Genomic DNA, 18637 nt, shown 5'->3' with positions numbered 1-18637 from the left:
GAAGTGGTGTACTCCATCGAGTCAGGTACTTGGGGAGCACTCCAGAGGTTCATAACTTTGCACTTGTTAAACGTCTGTTTCTTCTTTTCTAAAATTGGTCTGGAGATTAAAACATTTCTGTGTATCACTGCAAAAATTACTTACATGGAGCTTACATGTTAGGAGAAAGAGAAAACAATTTAAGTTCTAGCTCTTTAGGAAGTAAGGATAGTGTCCTAACAAGTTTGGGTCAAGTGCTTGGAGACTCACGATATTAGCTTAATTCAAAGCTGAGAGGTCCTACCACAAAGAAAACTTGATTTGGCCAATTCAGTATTTCTAAACTTATATTTTTTAAAAATATATTTTTATTGATTTTAAAGAGGAAGGGAGAGGGAGAGATAAAAACATCAGTGATGAAAGACAATAAACATGAATGATGAGAGAGAATCATTGATTGGTGGCTGCCTCCTGCACTCCTCCTCCTGGCGATGGAGCCCACAACCCAGACGTGTGCCCTGACCAGGAATCTGACTGCGACCTCCTGGTTCATAGGTTGACGCTCAACCACTGAGCCACACTGGTTGGGCTCTAAACTTTTTTTCACCACACACTCATTTTCCTTCTTAAACTAGGAAACGTCCTTAGGAAAATGCTGGCCTATTAATGCAGTGCTTTACTTGTATACTTGTAGAGAGTGTTTTCTCCTAGGCAGAGCAGGGATTTCGTGGTGGACCGCTGACTCTTCCAATTATGACCCACTCAGATCTCTCAGAGAGGGGGTCACGCCCCTGCTCCTTCCGGGTTTACTTTTGCTGCCACTGTCACCCGCATGCAGCTCGCACAGTTGCGTGTCACTCATGGCTCGTTGCGGTCCATCCCTGGGGGTGGGATTTGGACTCAGAGATGTTGGAAAGCTGAAGGGGCTGGAGGAGCTGGGCAAGGGGCAGCGAGGGCAGGGGGTCAGCTGGAAGTGTGGGCAGTTCCAGGGAGGATAAGGCAGGAGATCTGAGTCTTAATGGGGGTTACAAGGAGGAGTGTCACAGAGCAGCACTGTGGCCAAGCAGTGTTTTTGTTCTCTGTTGAATGCTGCTATTCAGCCACCCATGCATTCAGCCCAGGGTCTCATGCAGCTCATTTCATGTGCAGGTGCCATGCTGGGCACATTCATATTCGAACCTGATAGGTGTGGGGGTCGCCATTGGTCCACACAGGCATGTTCTTGCTTGAGACGGGTCAGTCGGCTTTAGAGCACCTGATGTGTGCAGTCAGAAATGGCCTTGCTTTGCAGCTTTTCCTGCTCATGCCAAATGATAGGAGTAAGTGATTCAATATGAGAAGGCACTTTTCAGTTCTCTATCTTCGTGTCATTGTTAGTACAAAGTCTCTCTCCTTGTTCTGCCTTTATAATGAATTTAAAGTATTGAGATCATCCACTTAACTTGCCTTTTTTTGTAAGCCCATACTGCTACATTTTTAGAAATTGCATCTATCGTAGGCATTAGAATTCAAAGAGGTTTCAATTAGCTATTAAATCATATCACCAAAAGCCGAGCAAATGGATAGTAATTAAAAAAAACAAACCCCGCCAAAACCGGTTTGGCTCAGTGGATAGAGCGTCGGCCTGCGGACTGAAAGGTCCCAGGTTCGATTCCGGTCAAGGGCATGTACCTGGGTTGCGGGCACATCCCCAGTAGGGGATGTGCAGGAGGCAGCTGATCGATGTCTCTCTCTCATCGATGTTTCTAACTTTCTATCTCTCTCCCTTCCTCTCTGTAAAGCATCAATAAAATATATTTAAAAACAAACAAACAAACAAAACAAACCCTTTGTTGATGTAAGTGTGTGGTCAAACTATTTTTATTTCTTAATATATTTGAAGTTTCATTTATTTCACTGAAAGCGACCAAATTTAGTCCATTACTCACAAGGAAGACCTCGTCTGCTGCCAACGGTTGCAGCAGTAAGATGTGTTTTCATGTAGTTAGTGCCTTGCCCAACGATGGAGGTTTTCCCACTGGTTCAGAAATGTCGCCGTTAAAAAAGCAGCGCATTCCATGTGTGCATGCCCGAGCACTTCAATGAAATAATTTTCCCGCAGACAAACTGGCTGGGTTTGTGTAGGAGAAAATGTTAAACTTTCCCTTAGCTTTCACATAATTTTCAACAACTGGGTGGTTAAAATATGATTGTTGGTGCCCGACTGAAGGCATACACATTCCTTGAATGCTTGTAGGGCTGATGGAATTAGTAACTCGGTATTCCAAGAATGGAACTGTATCTCCACTCAGCGAATACATAATACCAAGGGCCTATTCCAGCTCAGACCTTGGACTTTTACAAAGGTATTGTTTTCGATTTGGTATTATAAAAATAGTGCTGAACAAGTACTTTATAGGAAATGACTCCCCTTAAATGCTGTGGAATTGTGTGTGTGTGTGAATCTGTTCGAACAGCAGGGACTATAAAATGGTCCTGTGGCCGCTCACTTACCATTTATTCATAATCACCTGTTTCTAATGTCTGTCAGATTACATTTAATAAAGTTCAAAAGACTAGTTATGAATTCAGGCCATCACACGGCATGTTTAATTAGCAGCGATTTATTGAGCAAAAGGTTGGGGCTGATGAGGGGTCTTCAGGGGAAAAGGAATTAATTAAAGGGTATGTTCAGCAGCAGTTGAGTTATGTGCTTGGAGACACATGCTCAGCACCATACTCTGGGCAGCTTGGTGTTCTCTTTATTTTTTGAAAGTAGATCATTGTAACTTCAAGACCATGGGAACGCCTGGAAGTAGGAGCCTCTCAGTAAATATGCTTATTGACCAGAATTGATTTTCTTCCCCAAACTTAGGCTCACTATCATTGCACTTGAAGTTTAGAGAGGTTGCCGCGCTGGCTGGCGGTTGGCATCCACAGCGTGTCCCTGTGGGGAGACACGGGTTCCTGTGCGCAGCTCTCTGATGCCCTGTGGGGTGTGCGTGTGTAATACAGTCGTAGCCAATGAGCACACGCGTGCAAGTGTGCCCAGATAATCGCCTGGCTCCAATAGCGAGGACAGTTTAAGGCTCTTTAGAAATCACCGTGTCTCCCGCTAAGGACACTGACTAAGCCCCCAGCCGAGTACAGACTTCCGCCACTGCCCTGTGAGTTCGTTCACAAACAGCATACGTGTATTGCAGTATTTGGTGAGCGTGTCTATTTCTAGATCAGACGTAATGTCCGACCCACTCAGCAACCCTCGATGTTCTTCCAATAAACACCACGTTGCTCTCCCATCTGCAAATCTTGTGCTTTCTGCCGTGGTCTCTGTGGGATCCATATATTAATTGACCAGAGCCGCCTTTAGCAAAGCCAGGCAACTCCAGGTGATAATGTGATGCCTTGTGTATGTGAAGCATTAAGATTTCACTGTCCACCCAGCCGGTGTGGTTCAGTGGCTGAGTGTTGACCTATGAACCAGGTGCTCACGGTTCGATTCCTGGTCAGGGCATGTGCCCGGTTGCGGCTCCATCCCCAGTGAGGGGCGTGCAGGAGGCAGCCACGGATCAATGATTATCTCTCATCATTGATGTTTCTAGCTCTCTCTTCCTCTCCCTTCCTCTCTGAAATCAATAAAAGTACATTATTAAAAAAGATTTCACTATCCAAGATAAGAGAGAAATGCACAAAGATGAATGAGTGTAAGATATAGTAGGTCAGCTTCTTTTTTAGGTCAGATAGATGGAAGTCCAAGGGGTGGGGATGAAGGTTTTGCAGTCTCCTCCATGATCCAGACAGCCCGTCACAGTTTTGGAAGGTGGGGTGATGTGCAGGCAGGATGAGAGAGGACCGTGATGACTGAGTAAGAGAGAGAATCTGGGATCGTTGACTCATAGACACAGACAGGCCGGGGACCGGGTCTGCAAGGCCTGGCAGAGACAGCGCGACCCCGTCCACGGGCCAGGGTTTAGCTCAGAGCTCAGGAGCCTGGAGAAGCCTGGGCCTCTGCCCTGGGTGCAGAGCCAGGCGGGCTTAATGAAAACCAGACTCGGTCGGGCCTCAGAAAACATGATCATGGATTTTTTGGAAAATGTATTAAAGGAAGGAAATGAAGGCCGGAGAGGAAGCGTTTCCTAGTAATGAGGTGGAGAAAGAAGTGCTTGGTTAATCCCCTGGTTTGCAGATCACACTAAGTAATGCTGTTCTGTGAAGGGCCGCACTCAATTGCAAACCTGGAGGAAAGCAACTGGAGGAAGCAGTTAAGTGGCAAGTCAGCCTTGTTTTGGGGGTGAGTGTAATAGTTCATTTGGGAGAAACACACTCAGTTCTATGTCTAGGATAATGGAGCTGGACTCTTGTTTATAAAACAGAGTAGGGATGAAGGGTTCATGGATGGGTCAAACTCTCACACTGCCTTGATCTGTTCAAAAAGATAGGTAACTGCTAAGCTATAGTCAACTGCTGGTTTTTGTCAGAAAGATTTCAGTCGGTGCTATACAACAGGACTCGGCAGAATTGCCTTTGCGGCTGAATACATGTTTACAGTGCAGGTGGAAAAGGTGCAGGAAAAGCCAGTAAAACAACCGGTGCTAGAGGAGAATTTCTCAGCCTCAACATTGGTCTGGGCACACGCCCTGGTTGTGGACTCAATCCCCAGCAGGGGGTGAGCAGGATGACTTTTTGAACAACAGACTTTTGTTGTGGGGGCTGTCCTGTGTACTGCGGGAAGTTTAGCAGCATCCCTGGTCTCTCCCCCAAGTAGTGCCAACCCAAAATGTCTCCAGAAACCCCAGCTGGTGTGGCTCAGTGGTTGAGTGTTGACCCATAAACCAGGAGATCACAGTTCGATTCCTGGTCTGGGCACACGCCCTGGTTGTGGACTCAATCCCCAGCAGGGGGTGAGCAGGAGGCAGCCGATGAATGATTCTCATCATGGATATTTCTGTCTCTCTCTCCCTCTCTGAAATCAATAAAAATATATTTTAAAAAAATGTCTCCAGGCATTGTTGAACATCCCCTTCTGGGTAGGATCACCCCCACTTGAGATCCACTGACTTAGGGGATACATTGACCTGAACATGATTCAGAAGAGACTATTACCAAAATCCTCTGAAGTGTAGGGCAAGTTATACACAGCTTATTTATCAGTGCCCTGAATATTTAAAATAAGGGACAGTTCTCTTGAAATTTGTTAAATTCTCTTAATGAATATGAAATTTGTTAAATTCTTATAATGAATGAGAATCTGGAGCATTTTCAAGTGATAAATGCTGAAATATAAATATGTTCTAAAGGGTTTTTGGGGGAACACTTGGAAAATTACGAACTTAACTGCTTTATGAAGGGTAGCCATACCCTTTCATAAGCGCATTCTTGGTTCAAGCAAAAGAGAGTGTGTTTGGTGTTAGATCCAGAGTGATATTTCTTCTATTTCTTACTTTTCATAATTTATGGACAGAACTCTGACTAGTCTGCCATATTTTAGTTGGACAGAAATGAAACAAGTTGAAAATTTGAGACAAGTTCCATTCAAATGTTGATAACCCCTGAATTTCTGTTTAATCTCAGAATATAATTTTTAAAGCTATCTCCCTTGGCTTCTGTATTTCCAAATAGTATTTGATCCCTGTAGTTTTCTGTAACGTGCTTCTTTTTTTTTCCCCCCCCTCCCAGGAAATATTGGAAATTCTTTTACAATCGATCCCATCTTGGGCTCTATCAAAACTGCCAAAGAATTGGATCGAAGTAACCAAGTGGAATATGATCTAATGGTTAAAGCTACAGACAAAGGCAGCCCACCCCTGAGTGAAATCACTTCCGTGCACATCTTTGTCACAATTGCTGACAATGCCGCTCCGAGGTTTACGTCTAAAGAATATTCTGTTGAAATTAGTGAAACCATCAGCATTGGGAGTTTTGTCGGAATGGTTACGGCCCACAGTCAGTCATCGGTGGTCTATGAAATAAGAGATGGAAACATAGCTGATGCATTCACCATCAATCCGCATTCTGGAAGTATCATCACTCAGAAGGCCCTGGACTTTGAAACTTTGCCCATTTATACACTGACAGTCCAAGGAACCAACATGGCCGGCTTGTCCACTAACACGACGGTCCTAGTGCATCTGCAGGATGAAAATGACAACTGGCCTGTGTTTATGCAAGCAGAATACACAGGACTCGTCAGTGAGTCGGCTTCCCTGAACAGCGTGGTCCTCACAGACAAGAACGTCCCATTAGTGATTCGAGCCACCGATGCCGACAAGGAATCGAATGCTTTGCTTGTGTACCACATCGTTGAGCCATCGATACACAAATATTTTGCCATTGATTCTAGCACGGGGGCTATTCATACAGTACTGAGTTTGGACTATGAAGAGACAAGCACTTTTCGCTTTACCGTGCAAGTGCATGACATGGGAACACCACGCTTGTTTGCCGAATACGCAGCTAACGTGACTATCCATGTCATTGACATTAATGACTGCCCTCCTGTGTTCTCCAAGTCCTTGTATGAAGCCTCTCTCTTGTTGCCCACATACAAAGGGGTCAAAGTCATCACGGTAAATGCCACCGATGCCGATTCTCACGCCTTCTCCCAGGTGATGTACTCCATCACTGAGGGCAACATCGGAGAGAAGTTTCTCATGGACTACAAGACGGGCTCGATCACGGTGCAAAACACAACTCAGTTAAGAAGCCGCTACGAGTTAACCGTCCGCGCTTCTGACGGCAGATTCGCAAGCTTCTCCTCGGTGAAAATCCACGTGAAGGAGAGCAAAGAAAGTCAACTGAAGTTCACCCAGGATTTCTACTCGGCGACCGTGAAGGAGAATTCCACCGAAGCCAGGACGTTGGCTGTCATTACTGCGATTGGCAATCCGATCAACGAGCCCTTGTTCTATCACATCCTCAACCCCGATCGCAGGTTTAAAATGAGCCGCACCTCGGGAGTCCTGTCCACCACTGGCGTACCCTTCGATCGGGAGCAGCAGGAGGCCTTCGACGTGGTCGTGGAGGTGACGCAGGAACACAAGCCTGCCGCGGTGGCCCACGTGGTTGTGAAGGTCACCGTGGAAGACCAAAATGACAACGCCCCGGTGTTTGTCAACCTCCCTTACTACGCCGTCGTCAGGGTGGACGCCGCGGTAGGCCACACCATCCGCCACGTGACCGCCGTGGACAGAGACAGCGGCAGGAATGGGGACGTGCACTACTACCTGAAGGAACATCACGAGCACTTTCAGATCGGGCTGTCGGGTGACATCTCACTGAAGAAGCCATTCGAACCCGACACCTTAAACAAACAGTACCTCGTCACCGTGGTGGCAAAAGATGGGGGAAACCCTGCCTTTTCGGCGGAAGTGATCGTCCCCATCACGGTGATGAACAAAGCCATGCCCGTGTTCGAAAAGCCTTTCTACAGCGCCGAGATCCCGGAGAACATCCAGGTGCACAGCCCCGTCGTCCACGTGCAAGCCAACAGTCCCGAGGGCTTGAAGGTGCTCTACAGCATCACCGACGGCGATCCCTTTAGCCAGTTCACCATTAACTTCAACACCGGCGTCATCCACGTCATCGCCCCCCTGGACTTTGAGGCCCACCCGGCCTACAAACTGAGCGTCCGAGCCACCGACTCCTTGACGGGGGCGCACGCCGAGGTGTTTGTGGACATCGTGGTGGAAGACATCAATGACAACGCCCCCGTGTTTGCCCAGCAGGCCTACGCCGCCACGCTGTCGGAGGCGTCTGTCATTGGGACCTCGGTGGTGCGTGTTCGAGCCACAGATGCGGATTCGGAACCCAACAGGGGAATCTCTTACCACATGTCCGGGAATCACAGCAAGAGTCACGATCATTTTCACATCGACAGCAGCACGGGTGTCATTTCCCTGGTCCGGGCGCTGGATTACGAGCAGGTCCGGCAGCACAGGATTGCTGTGAGGGCCGTGGATGGCGGCATGCCCCCGCTGAGCAGCGAGGTGGTGGTCACGGTGGATGTCACGGACCTCAACGACAACCCGCCCCTGTTTGACCCACACGTTTACGAGGCCAAAATCAGTGAGCACGCCACGCACGGGCATTTTGTGACCTGCGTCAAAGCCTACGATGCCGACAGCTCAGACGCAGACACGCTGGAATACTCCATTCTGTCCGGCAATGACCAGAAGAGTTTTGTCATGGACGGTGAAACGGGGATTATCACGCTCTCCAACCTCCGCCAGGTCACCTTGAAGCCGTTTTACAGTCTTAACATTTCCGTCTCGGATGGCGTTTTCCGAAGTTCGGCGCAGGTTCACGTAACTGTCATTGGGGGCAACTTGCACAGCCCCGTGTTTCTGCAGAACGAGTACGAAGTGGAGCTCGCGGAGAATGCTCCCGTGCACACCCTGGTGACGGCGGTGAAAGCGACGGACGGGGATGCTGGTGTCTACGGCCACATCACTTACCACATTGTGAATGACTTTGCCAGAGACAGGTTTTACACCAATGAGAGAGGGCAGGTATTCACTTTGGAAAAACTCGACCGAGAAATCCCAGCGGAGAAAGTGATCCCAGTCCGCTTAATGGCGAAGGACGCGGGAGGAAAGGTTGCGTTCTGCACCATTAACGTCATCCTCACCGATGACAATGACAATGCACCCCAGTTCCGAGCCACCAGGTACGAGGTAAACATCGGGTCCGACGCTCCCAAGGGCACATCCGTCATTAAAGTTCTTGCAAGTGACGCCGACGAGGGATCCAACGCCGACGTCACCTACGCCCTGGAAGCCGATTCTGACAGTGTTCAGGAGAACTTGGAGATCCACAGGCTGTCTGGCGTCATCACGACAAAGGAAAGCTTAATCGGCTTAGAGGACGAGGTCTTCACTTTCTTCGTGCGAGCTGTGGACGGCGGGTCTCCGCCCAGGGAGTCTGTTGTTCCCGTCTACGTGAAGGTACTCCCCCCAGAAATGCGGCTCCCCAAGTTCTCAGAGCCGTTCTACACCTACACCGTTTCAGAAGACATGCCTATCGGGACCGAAATCGATCTCATCCGAGCGGAACACAGTGGGACGGTCCTGTACAGCCTCGTCAAGGGGAATACTCCCGAGAGTAACAGGGACGAGTTCTTTGTGATTGACAGGCAGAGTGGGAGGCTGAAACTGGAGAAGAGCCTTGATCACGAGACGACCAAGTGGTACCAGTTCTCCATCCTCGCCAGGTGCGCTCACGGGGACCACGAGCTGGTGGCTTCTGTGGACGTCAGCATCCAAGTGAAGGATGCCAATGACAACAGCCCTGTCTTGGAGTCTAACCCGTATGAGGCCTTCATTGTGGAAAACCAGCCAGGGGGCAGTCGAGTCATCCAGGTCAGGGCCTCGGATCTGGACTCGGGAGCCAACGGCCAAGTTATGTATAGTCTAGATCAGTCCCAGAGCGTAGAGGTCATCGAGTCTTTCGCCATTAACATGGAGACAGGCTGGATTACAACCCTCAAGGAGCTCGACCATGAGAAGAGAGACAGTTACCAGATTAAAGTGGTCGCGTCGGACCACGGGGAGAAGGTCCAGCTGTCCTCCACGGCCGTGGTGGACGTCACCGTCACCGACGTCAACGACAGCCCCCCACGGTTCACGGCGGAGATTTATAAAGGGACCGTGAGTGAAGATGACCCACCGGGCGGTGTCATTGCCATTTTAAGCACCACAGATGCCGATTCTGAAGAAATTAACAGACAAGTCGCCTATTACATAACAGGTAAAACATTTCAACTCAGTGGCTTAATTTAAAATTAAATACATTAGAAACATAAATGCAGAGATATTTATTTTATGGGAATTAGAAGGTGAAGGGATGATTTTAGTTAAGTAAAACTAAAATAAGGAGAAATAGCACCGTTTAGCTATATTTCAAGTTCTTTGCCTGTGCAAAGGAAATAGTTGCTTCATTATACCTTTTTTATTTGTATGACTCATTTATTCAACTTTATCTTAGTGTATAATAAATATATAGTAATTAAAAAGAAAAGCTATAGTTTCAATGTAGGCTAATGTATTATTTAGTAGTCTTTATATTTTATTTGGCTGAATGCTGTATTGAAATACAAATTTAAATGTAAAAATTTTTACATTTTTTCAAATGTAATTTTAAAAAAAACACCTTAATTATTTTAAACCATAACATTATATATCTATTCTATAATTTATTTTTTCTATCATGTATTTCTTTATTTTAACAAGTTTGACCGTCATCTTTCTCCATTGATTTAATAGGAGGGGATCCTTTGGGGCAGTTTGCTGTTGAAAATATACAGAATGAATGGAAGGTGTATGTGAAGAAACCTCTAGACAGAGAGAAAAGGGACAATTATCTTCTGACAATCACAGCAACTGATGGCACCTTCTCATCAAAGGCTATTGTTGAAGTGAAAGTCCTTGATGCCAACGACAACAGTCCAGTTTGTGAAAAGGTAGGCTGCTCTTTAAGTTTCTAGATTACGAATCCAGGTTTCTCTCCTAAACCACCCAGCAGGACTGTGGTGGGCAGTAGGACGGTGGTGGGATGCCGTGGTGTCATTCAGTGTGTTTCATATCATAACCTCTTCCTGTTTAAGCAGAGGCGAGTGTGCAATGGGGCAAGAGATGGGCTAGCCTCGGAACTGGTTCAGGGCGTGCTCCAGTAGTTTGAAAATTATTCAGAATGCTGTCAATTATGAGCCAGATTGCAGTTGTGTTTAACTCTAAAAATGCCCTGTAAAGTTTTCAGGAAGCGATTCCCTTCATTTGGGGAAGAGTTTACTTTGGAGGAAGTATCTGGCCAGCAGTTCTTCAAACAGAGCTCGCTTTTGCTCTTACAGTTTCGGGGACACTTGCTCTTTAACGCACTAGAGAAACTACAGGGTTCACAGTGCGGCTCCTGCAGCTATGGAGCCGCTGTTTCATGTGAGATCGAATAACCCAGAGCAGAGCTGTCCGCGGAGGTGCAGGGTGGGGACTTGGGCAGGAGTGATCGCTGTCTTATGTTGTGGTTTATGGCATGGATTTCTAAACAGTTGGAACAGGAAACACCCCTTCGTTTGAGAGTCAGTTGGATATGAAGAGAGGTTAGAACTGGTGATGGGAGAGCCCTGGCCTGAGCTTCACTCACCCACAGGGTCTGGGGGAATCTTTGTTTTCTCCCAAGACACGAAGACCGAAGATCGCTTCTTTCTGAACTGCCTGTATTTGGATTTGTGTTAAGAACGATTGCCAGCAATAGATTTCTGTATTGGAAATTAGTAGATACGGTATAACAGGCATCTGGTCTCTCTAATCTTTAGGGCAATGTAGAGCACTGTTTATATTGTCTCATAGGAATTTAAACTGAATAGGAACCCAAGTCCAAGTCATAAAGCACTGCATTCAGAACTCGTAGGTTAAATGTCAGGGCAGATTCAGCAACATCGGGTTGTTCACTGTTCCATGGCTCCTCCTTGTTTCATAAGGAAAATCGTTTGAAAGCTCCTTGGATTTTAACGTTATTCATTTCCCAAAGTGAAATGATTGATTTTCTGTTATTTGCTCAGCAGCCATGCTGTCAGTGTTTCATGTTGATAGTATTGTTTCCAATCTCTGTAGACTTTGTATTCAGACACGATTCCAGAAGATGCCTTCCCCGGGAAGTTGATCATGCAGGTCGCCGCCACGGACGCAGATATCCGGTCCAACGCCGAAATCACTTACACCTTATTTGGCCCAGGAGCAGAAAAATTCAACCTAAATCCAGACACAGGTAATGATGGAGTTTGGGCCAAAATTAATTGTACTCCAACAACAAAATCGTCTATGTGGGTAGTTTTAGACCACTCGCAGAATTTGACGTTCCATTTTGTTCATGTAAAATGAACTTGGTTGCTACAAAATTGCCATCTTTTAGAAACCGAAACAGCAACTTAATGTGTAAAATGTGGGATGAGATAAAAAGTCAACAGCCAAGGATTTAAAGTCGTTTTTATCACCTTTAAAAATAAAAGAAAACCTCACGATGTTGAAGTATATTTTAAGCTTTCACTGTCTCCATTTTATATATAGCTTGCTTTCATGACTACGTGACCATAAAGTCATAATTTAGCATATTCATTAAAATAACTCACGATGTGTGATTCATCTTTAAGTTGTGCTATAGTTGTATTTCTCTTATAATTCGTATTTTATTAAAATTGTGTTCTATTAATCTGTCCCCCACCAAAGAACTAATTATGAACATAGGAATCTAATATTTTGAGTCATCTAGAAACATTAAATTTGGCAAATCAGGTAGCTGTTTTGTTTGTGACATACATACTGCAAGAGGCCCCAGCCTTGCTATTCTTGGGACTTAAAGAGCTGGCACCTAGCAGGTTGGAAACCTGGAACTCCCTGTACTCACACAGCCTCTGACCCTGTCATGGAAAAAACTGTTGTCCAGCGGAAGGCTGTTGTTCAGACTTGGCAAGTGTAAGAGAAAAGGGGAAGACGTACCATTTGGTATCGTGGTTCACGTCGTAAATTTCAAGGGAGGCCATTTATTTTTGTTTGTTTCTAGGTGAACTGAAAACACTAGCCCCCCTCGATCGCGAGGAGCAAGCGGTTTACAACCTTCTCGTCAAGGCCACCGACGGAGGGGGGAGGTTCTGTCAAGCGCACGTGGTGCTCACGTTAGAAGACGTGAATGACAATGCCCCTGAGTTCTCCGCCGATCCACACACCATCACTGTGTTCGAGAACACGGAGCCTGGGACGCTGCTGACCAGAGTGCAGGCCACAGACGCGGATGCAGGTACCCCCAGACGTGCTCCCAGATCCTAGGAGCCTCTCTTTCCAAACACATCCCAGATTCGGGCCGCTGAATTATTGTACCTGCTGTATGTTGAGGAACTCCTCATGGTTGTGTTATTTCATTCCTTGGCCTTAAACATGGGATGAAATATTTAGAATAATGAGTTCACTTTTTAAAAAAAATGTATTTTATTGATTTTTTACAGAGAGGAAGGGAGAGGGATAGAGAGTTAGAAACATCGATGAGAGAGAAACATCGACCAGCTGCCTCCTGCACACTCCCTCTTGGGGATGTGCCCGCAACCAAGGTACATGCCCTTGACCAGAATCGAACCTGGGCCCCTGGAGTCCACAGGCCGACGCTCTATCCACTGAGCCAAACCGGTTAGGGCATGAGTTCACTTTTTTTTTTTTTTTTTTCGAGTTTCTGTCTTTATTAAGTCTACCCCCAGCCAGGGGAAGGGGGACAGACCATGGTAACTGTGACCCCACCTTGCCCCCCCAGGACATGGGGAATCTCTTCTGCCTGTGCCCTCAATGAGTTCACTTTTAATGAGTATTTGCAGTCTCAGAATTGTGCCCAGTGAACATGCTGTTAGGTGTCTGTGGTGTCCCTACAATTCTGTTAGTGACTGTGTTGACTGAGCTTCATTTCTCATTGAGTGAGGGAAGTGTTGTTTTGTGACTAAACCATTAGTGACATAAAGTTATTTTAGTATCATAGGAACAAATGCAATATTTTACAGTTTTACAAACCTTCCAAATTTTCGTGGAGAAATAAAAGTCTAGGATGTCTAGCATTTTGATAGCAGAGAATAAAAATAACTTCTTCAGTCATATTAATACTGAGTAAGTAGAAGAATAGCAGAAATGCTACTTTTCAAGTCAATCTTTGTCACTGAAGGTAAATAATAAATAGACTTTAAAAGAGCTGCTGGGGGCCCTGGCCGGTGTTCAGTGGCTTGGGAGTGTCGTCCTGTATACCAAAAAGGTTGCGGTTTGGTCCCCAGTCAAGGCACATATGGGAGGCAGTTGATCAATGTTTTTTTTCTCCCTCTCTTCTCCTCTCTCTCTCCCCCCCCCTTCCCTCCCTCCCTTTCCTCTCTCTAAAAAAAATAAACAAATAAACATATCCTCCTGTAAGGATTAAAAAAAAAAAAGATCTGAGTATTATAGCATAAGTTTATATAAAAAAGTCTTAGAAAGCTGGATAACTATGAAATTATATTTACTTTAACTCAGTAAATTGTTAATCTAGAAGTTTACTTTTTTAAGGTCATAATCACAATGACCTTTAAAAGAATGTGTTTTAGCCTTTTTCCCTTTCAATATGTATGTTACGTGTATTTTAAAAAATATAATTTGTTTAAATTCTTTGAAATTGAGCCTTCTGGCGTGATGTCCTCTATTTACAGGATTGAATCGGAAGATAGCCTACTCTCTGATTAACTCTGCGGATGGGCAGTTCTCCATCAATGAACTGTCTGGGATCATCCAGCTGGAGAAACCTCTGGATCGAGAGCTGCAGGCCGTGTACACCCTCACCGTGAAAGCCGTAGACCAGGGCGTGCCACGGAGGTTGACAGCGACGGGCACCGTGGTTGTGTCCGTCTTGGATATAAATGATAATCCTCCCGTGTTCGAATACCGCGAATACGGTGCCTCGGTGTCTGAGGACGTTCTGGTTGGAACAGAAATCCTTCAAGTGTACGCAGCCAGTCGGGATATCGAGGCAAACGCAGACATCACCTACTCCATCATCGGTGGAAATGAACACGGGAAATTCAGCATCGATTCTAAAACAGGTGACTCACCACATAAATGAGATGACACCCTTTATTCTGCCGTAAAGGGTAGATTGCCCGGCACTCAGCCTGATGTAGAGGGACTGGTCATAAAGTGTTAGTAGATACTCTAAAAAGATGAAACTCACGTTTCCTTTGTATTGTTATTTTAAGTGGGGTTTAAAGTGGTTTCGAAGACTTCAAAATATGGTTCCACATAATAAAGGTACATTTCTGATGTATCCATTATAACTACAAGCAAATTAATTTTAAATAGAAAATTAAAGTATCTCACTTGAGGGATTTAGTAAAGATACAGATATAAGATGTGATAAATTAGTGAAGATAAAGACTAGAGGATAGAAAAGGACCTTGCATAATGGCTCCTTTTTATCCCCGTATGGAGCTCATGGGAAGTAGCTTCCCACGTGAAATGGCAGTCCCCACCTCTTCGATCTTAGCATCCATGGGGGCATCTGATGATTCAGAAAGATGACTTTTTTATTATGCCAGGTACGCATAACAGGTGGAGTACTTTCAGTCACACTAATGGGATGACTGCCAACAAGGTCAAAAGTCATCGGAGTTTAGGCTCTTGCTGCTTAAATACTTCCCTAGTCGTGGTACCTATGGTCTACATAGCTTGAAGTGTTAGCACATTGTAAAAAGTTGCTCCATTCAAATCGTATTTAATTGTCCGTAACTATTTCCTGGGGGAAGTAAGTGTGTGAGGATGCTATTTCAAAATTTATTTTTAACCCATATCTTAAAACTTATTTTTAGGGCTCTGTAAGTAGTATGGGCAGTACAGCGGTGAAAAGGGAAGGTGTTAAACCATTGTTAGATCAAAGGGATTTTTAAAATGATGAGATGTAGTTATTCTAGTGATTTTTTTAAAAAAAGGATGTGTATTTTAATAAAAGCAAAAGTATGAGAAGGAAAAGAAAACAAAGCCAAAAGAAGGATTTTTATGTTTTTATTTTATTAAATTACAGTGAAGTCTGTGATTGAGAAGAGATAAGGCAAATAGCCATTTTTATAGGTGGGGTATTGATGGTATTGATTGGGAGAATAACTTAACACAAAGAATCTAAGGAAAATAAGAGACATAAATAAGGATCAGGGATGGGCAGATTTATAATTCTAATCAGTGAGTTTAGAAATTAGAAAACATCCATAAAAGGGAAGTAAACTTTTGAAGTGAAAGTTCCATTTATTTACGAGTGCCTGTTTCAGCCCTGAGTAAGCGGTAGCATTTTAAAGCGCGGGAGTAATTTTGATTTTCCGTACAGGGGCCATATTTATCATTGAGAATCTGGATTACGAAAGCTCTCACGAATATTACCTGACTGTGGAAGCCACTGATGGAGGAACCCCTTCCCTGAGTGACGTGGCCACTGTGAACGTGAATGTGACAGACATCAACGACAACACCCCGGTGTTCAGCCAGGACACCTACACAGCCGTCGTCAGCGAGGACGCTATTCTGGAGCAGCCTGTCCTTACAGTGTGTATTTTTTTTCTAAAATACATTTTTATTGATTTCAGAGAGGAAGGGAGAGGGACAGAGAGATAGAATCATCAATGATGAGAGATAATCATTGATTGGCTGCCTCCTGCACACCCCCTGCTGGGAACTGAGCCCACAACCTGGGCATGTGCCCTGACCAGGAATCAAACTGTGACCTCCTGGTTCATAGGTTGACACTCAACCACTGAGCAACTCTGGCTGGGCTGAAGCGTATTTTTTATAAGCACACCTCAATCTCATCTCCTTCTCCTGGATCACTGCAAGAGTTTTTTCTGTTTGTTTGTTTTAGTAAGATTGATCCAGCTTTTCTGTAGTGGCCTTACTTGAATATATTTTGAAGATATGGAAATGTATTTTGTTAAGCCAATTATTGACTCTATTATTAAAGTAACTAGAGTCCTGATGCACTAAATTCATGCGGGGTGGGGGGTGAGGAGGGTCCCCTCCCTCTCGCATTCCAGGACCCCTCACTCCGAACCACCTGCCTGCTCACTCATTACTGCTTGGCTCGCCGCTCCTTAGTGATTCCACGGAGGTGGGAGAGGCTCCTGCCACTGCTGCTGTGCTCGACAGCTGTGAGCCCGGCTTCTGGCTGAGCAGCTCTCCATGTGGGAGCACAGTGACCACCTGGGAGCAGCTCCTGTGTTGAGTGTCTGCCCCTGAGTGGTCAGTGTGCATCATAGCAACTGGTCATTCTGCCATAACGGTCACTGGGCTTTTATTCTATAGATTGCCTTATAACAGCTAGGTGTTGATACCAGAAATTTGCTGCAAGAATTCAGTCCCTTCCTTCGCTGTCTCCTAAGCGAGAGTGTCCTATTTTCTAGGTGATGGCTGATGATGCAGATGGGCCTTTAAACAGCCACATCCACTATTCCATAATAGACGGCAATCAAGGAAATCCATTTACCATCGACCCCACCCGCGGAGAAGTGAAAGTGACCAAACTCCTAGACCGGGAAACAGTAAGCAAAAACATTTGGCTCCCGTTGTTCACTGATGACAAAATCAGTACCTAGAGGTGCCTCCTAGTCAGACACACCAGCGGGATGGGAGGTGCCCAAAGGGTAGAGCCAGCCTCGTCCTTCCCAACTGACAAGCACAATAGAAGTACTTGAAAGCAGCAGTATGAAAATACAGTGAGAGTATGAGAGCTGCGCTTCGTACTTAAAGTTGAGATGACTTGAGGGTATAGTCAGGAGAAAATTAGTGTTGGCTCCAGTGTTTTGAGGCACTTCATGGAGCCAGAAGCTGGGTTTTAAGCAACAGCAAACATTCAGGAAACCACAGGGGCTGAGAGAAGGGCTGCAGAACACACTCAGGATGTGGGCAGGCCTCCCACTACTCATCCTGGAAAGGGGAGCTGAGCAGGGAGCGGCCCTGGGGAAGAAGCTGCCTTACTGGACTCGGTGTTTTATAGGACGTCATGACAGGAAGATCTCTGGAGTTGTAGGCAGTCCAAGGGCAAAACTGATGGGAGGGGGATGTGGAATGTCCTGAGGTGTTGAAATCGGCAAGCGCTCGGGTGGGACATGCGCCACACGTCTGTCTGCTTCTGGCTGAGAGCAGTGCTAGGAAAAGTTGCCTTTCTTCTCGTGACAGCCTTGGAGATCCATTAGCAGTTTTTTCTCATCATTTGAATTACTTTCCTGTATTAATTTTTGTTAATAGGTCTGTAAGTTTTTCAAGTTTGAACACTTTAAGAGAATGAGTACGTATTCAGGGGGCATCAGAGAATTCAGTCACCATTGGTGTCTTTTCCTGTTGAGCCATTTGGCAGCTACATTATTGGCAGTGAACTTGCTGTAGGTTGGGGAATTGCCCACTTGCAGGACGTAGCAAATGGTGACGGGAGTTCAGATCTGCCCTTCCCGGTTGTCGGGAGTACATTTCTGATCGAATCCCGCCCTTTGGCCTTGTGAAAATGGACACGCCGTCTCTGTGTCTTGTCCCCGAAAAGATTTCAGGGTACACGCTCACAGTCCAGGCGTCCGATAACGGCAGTCCCCCCAGGGTCAACACGACCACCGTGAACATCGACGTGTCCGACGTCAACGACAACGCGCCGGTCTTCGCCCAGGGGAACTACAGCGTGATTATCCAGGTACCTCAGGCGCTGGGGGCTCATTGCGCACGGCCCTTTGGAGATGAGCTCTTCACTGGCCTCAGTTAATCCTCTGAAATATCTATCTTTCCCAAAGTCTACGCCTCAGAAACAGGAGATGGGTCAAAGGAGAGGGTCTTCTTCGCGACTGACAGATGAGCGTTTTCATGACAAAGCCAGGCTTTTCTCTCCTTTTTATGCTTTGGTGTTCAAGATCTTCTCACTAGCCTGATTCTTTTTTTTTAATTTAAATTCTTTATTATTTAGAGTATTACATATGTCTACTTTCCCCTTCCATTGACACCTCCCTGACCGCTGCCACCCCCCTCCCCCCAGCACATGCCCTCACCCCCTACTGTCAGTGTCCATGGATTATGCTCATATGCATGCATACAAGTCCTTTGGTTGATCTCTTACACTCCCCCCGCCTTCCCTCCAGCTTCCCTCTGAGATTTGAAAGTCTGTTCAATGCTTCTAC

General features: G+C 45.9%; 1 protein-coding gene across 1 annotated transcript in view; it reads left to right on the top strand.

The window, feature by feature from the left end:
* FAT1 (FAT atypical cadherin 1) overlaps positions 1-18637 on the top strand; it is a 120673-nt gene that overhangs the window by 82029 nt on the left and 20007 nt on the right. The window contains exons 10-18 of the mRNA XM_006766093.2: positions 5-25; positions 5635-9702; positions 10218-10414; positions 11562-11715; positions 12508-12741; positions 14156-14545; positions 15817-16031; positions 16883-17020; positions 18016-18159. Coding sequence (XP_006766156.1) covers positions 5-25; positions 5635-9702; positions 10218-10414; positions 11562-11715; positions 12508-12741; positions 14156-14545; positions 15817-16031; positions 16883-17020; positions 18016-18159 — 5561 coding nt within the window. The remainder of the gene's footprint in view (positions 1-4; positions 26-5634; positions 9703-10217; positions 10415-11561; positions 11716-12507; positions 12742-14155; positions 14546-15816; positions 16032-16882; positions 17021-18015; positions 18160-18637) is intronic.

The sequence above is a fragment of the Myotis davidii genome, unplaced genomic scaffold (assembly GCF_000327345.1).
Source record: "Myotis davidii unplaced genomic scaffold, ASM32734v1 scaffold1040, whole genome shotgun sequence".
NCBI lineage: Eukaryota > Metazoa > Chordata > Mammalia > Chiroptera > Vespertilionidae > Myotis > Myotis davidii.
Note: the sequence above shows the minus strand (reverse complement) of the source record. Positions and strands in the feature narration are given on the sequence as shown.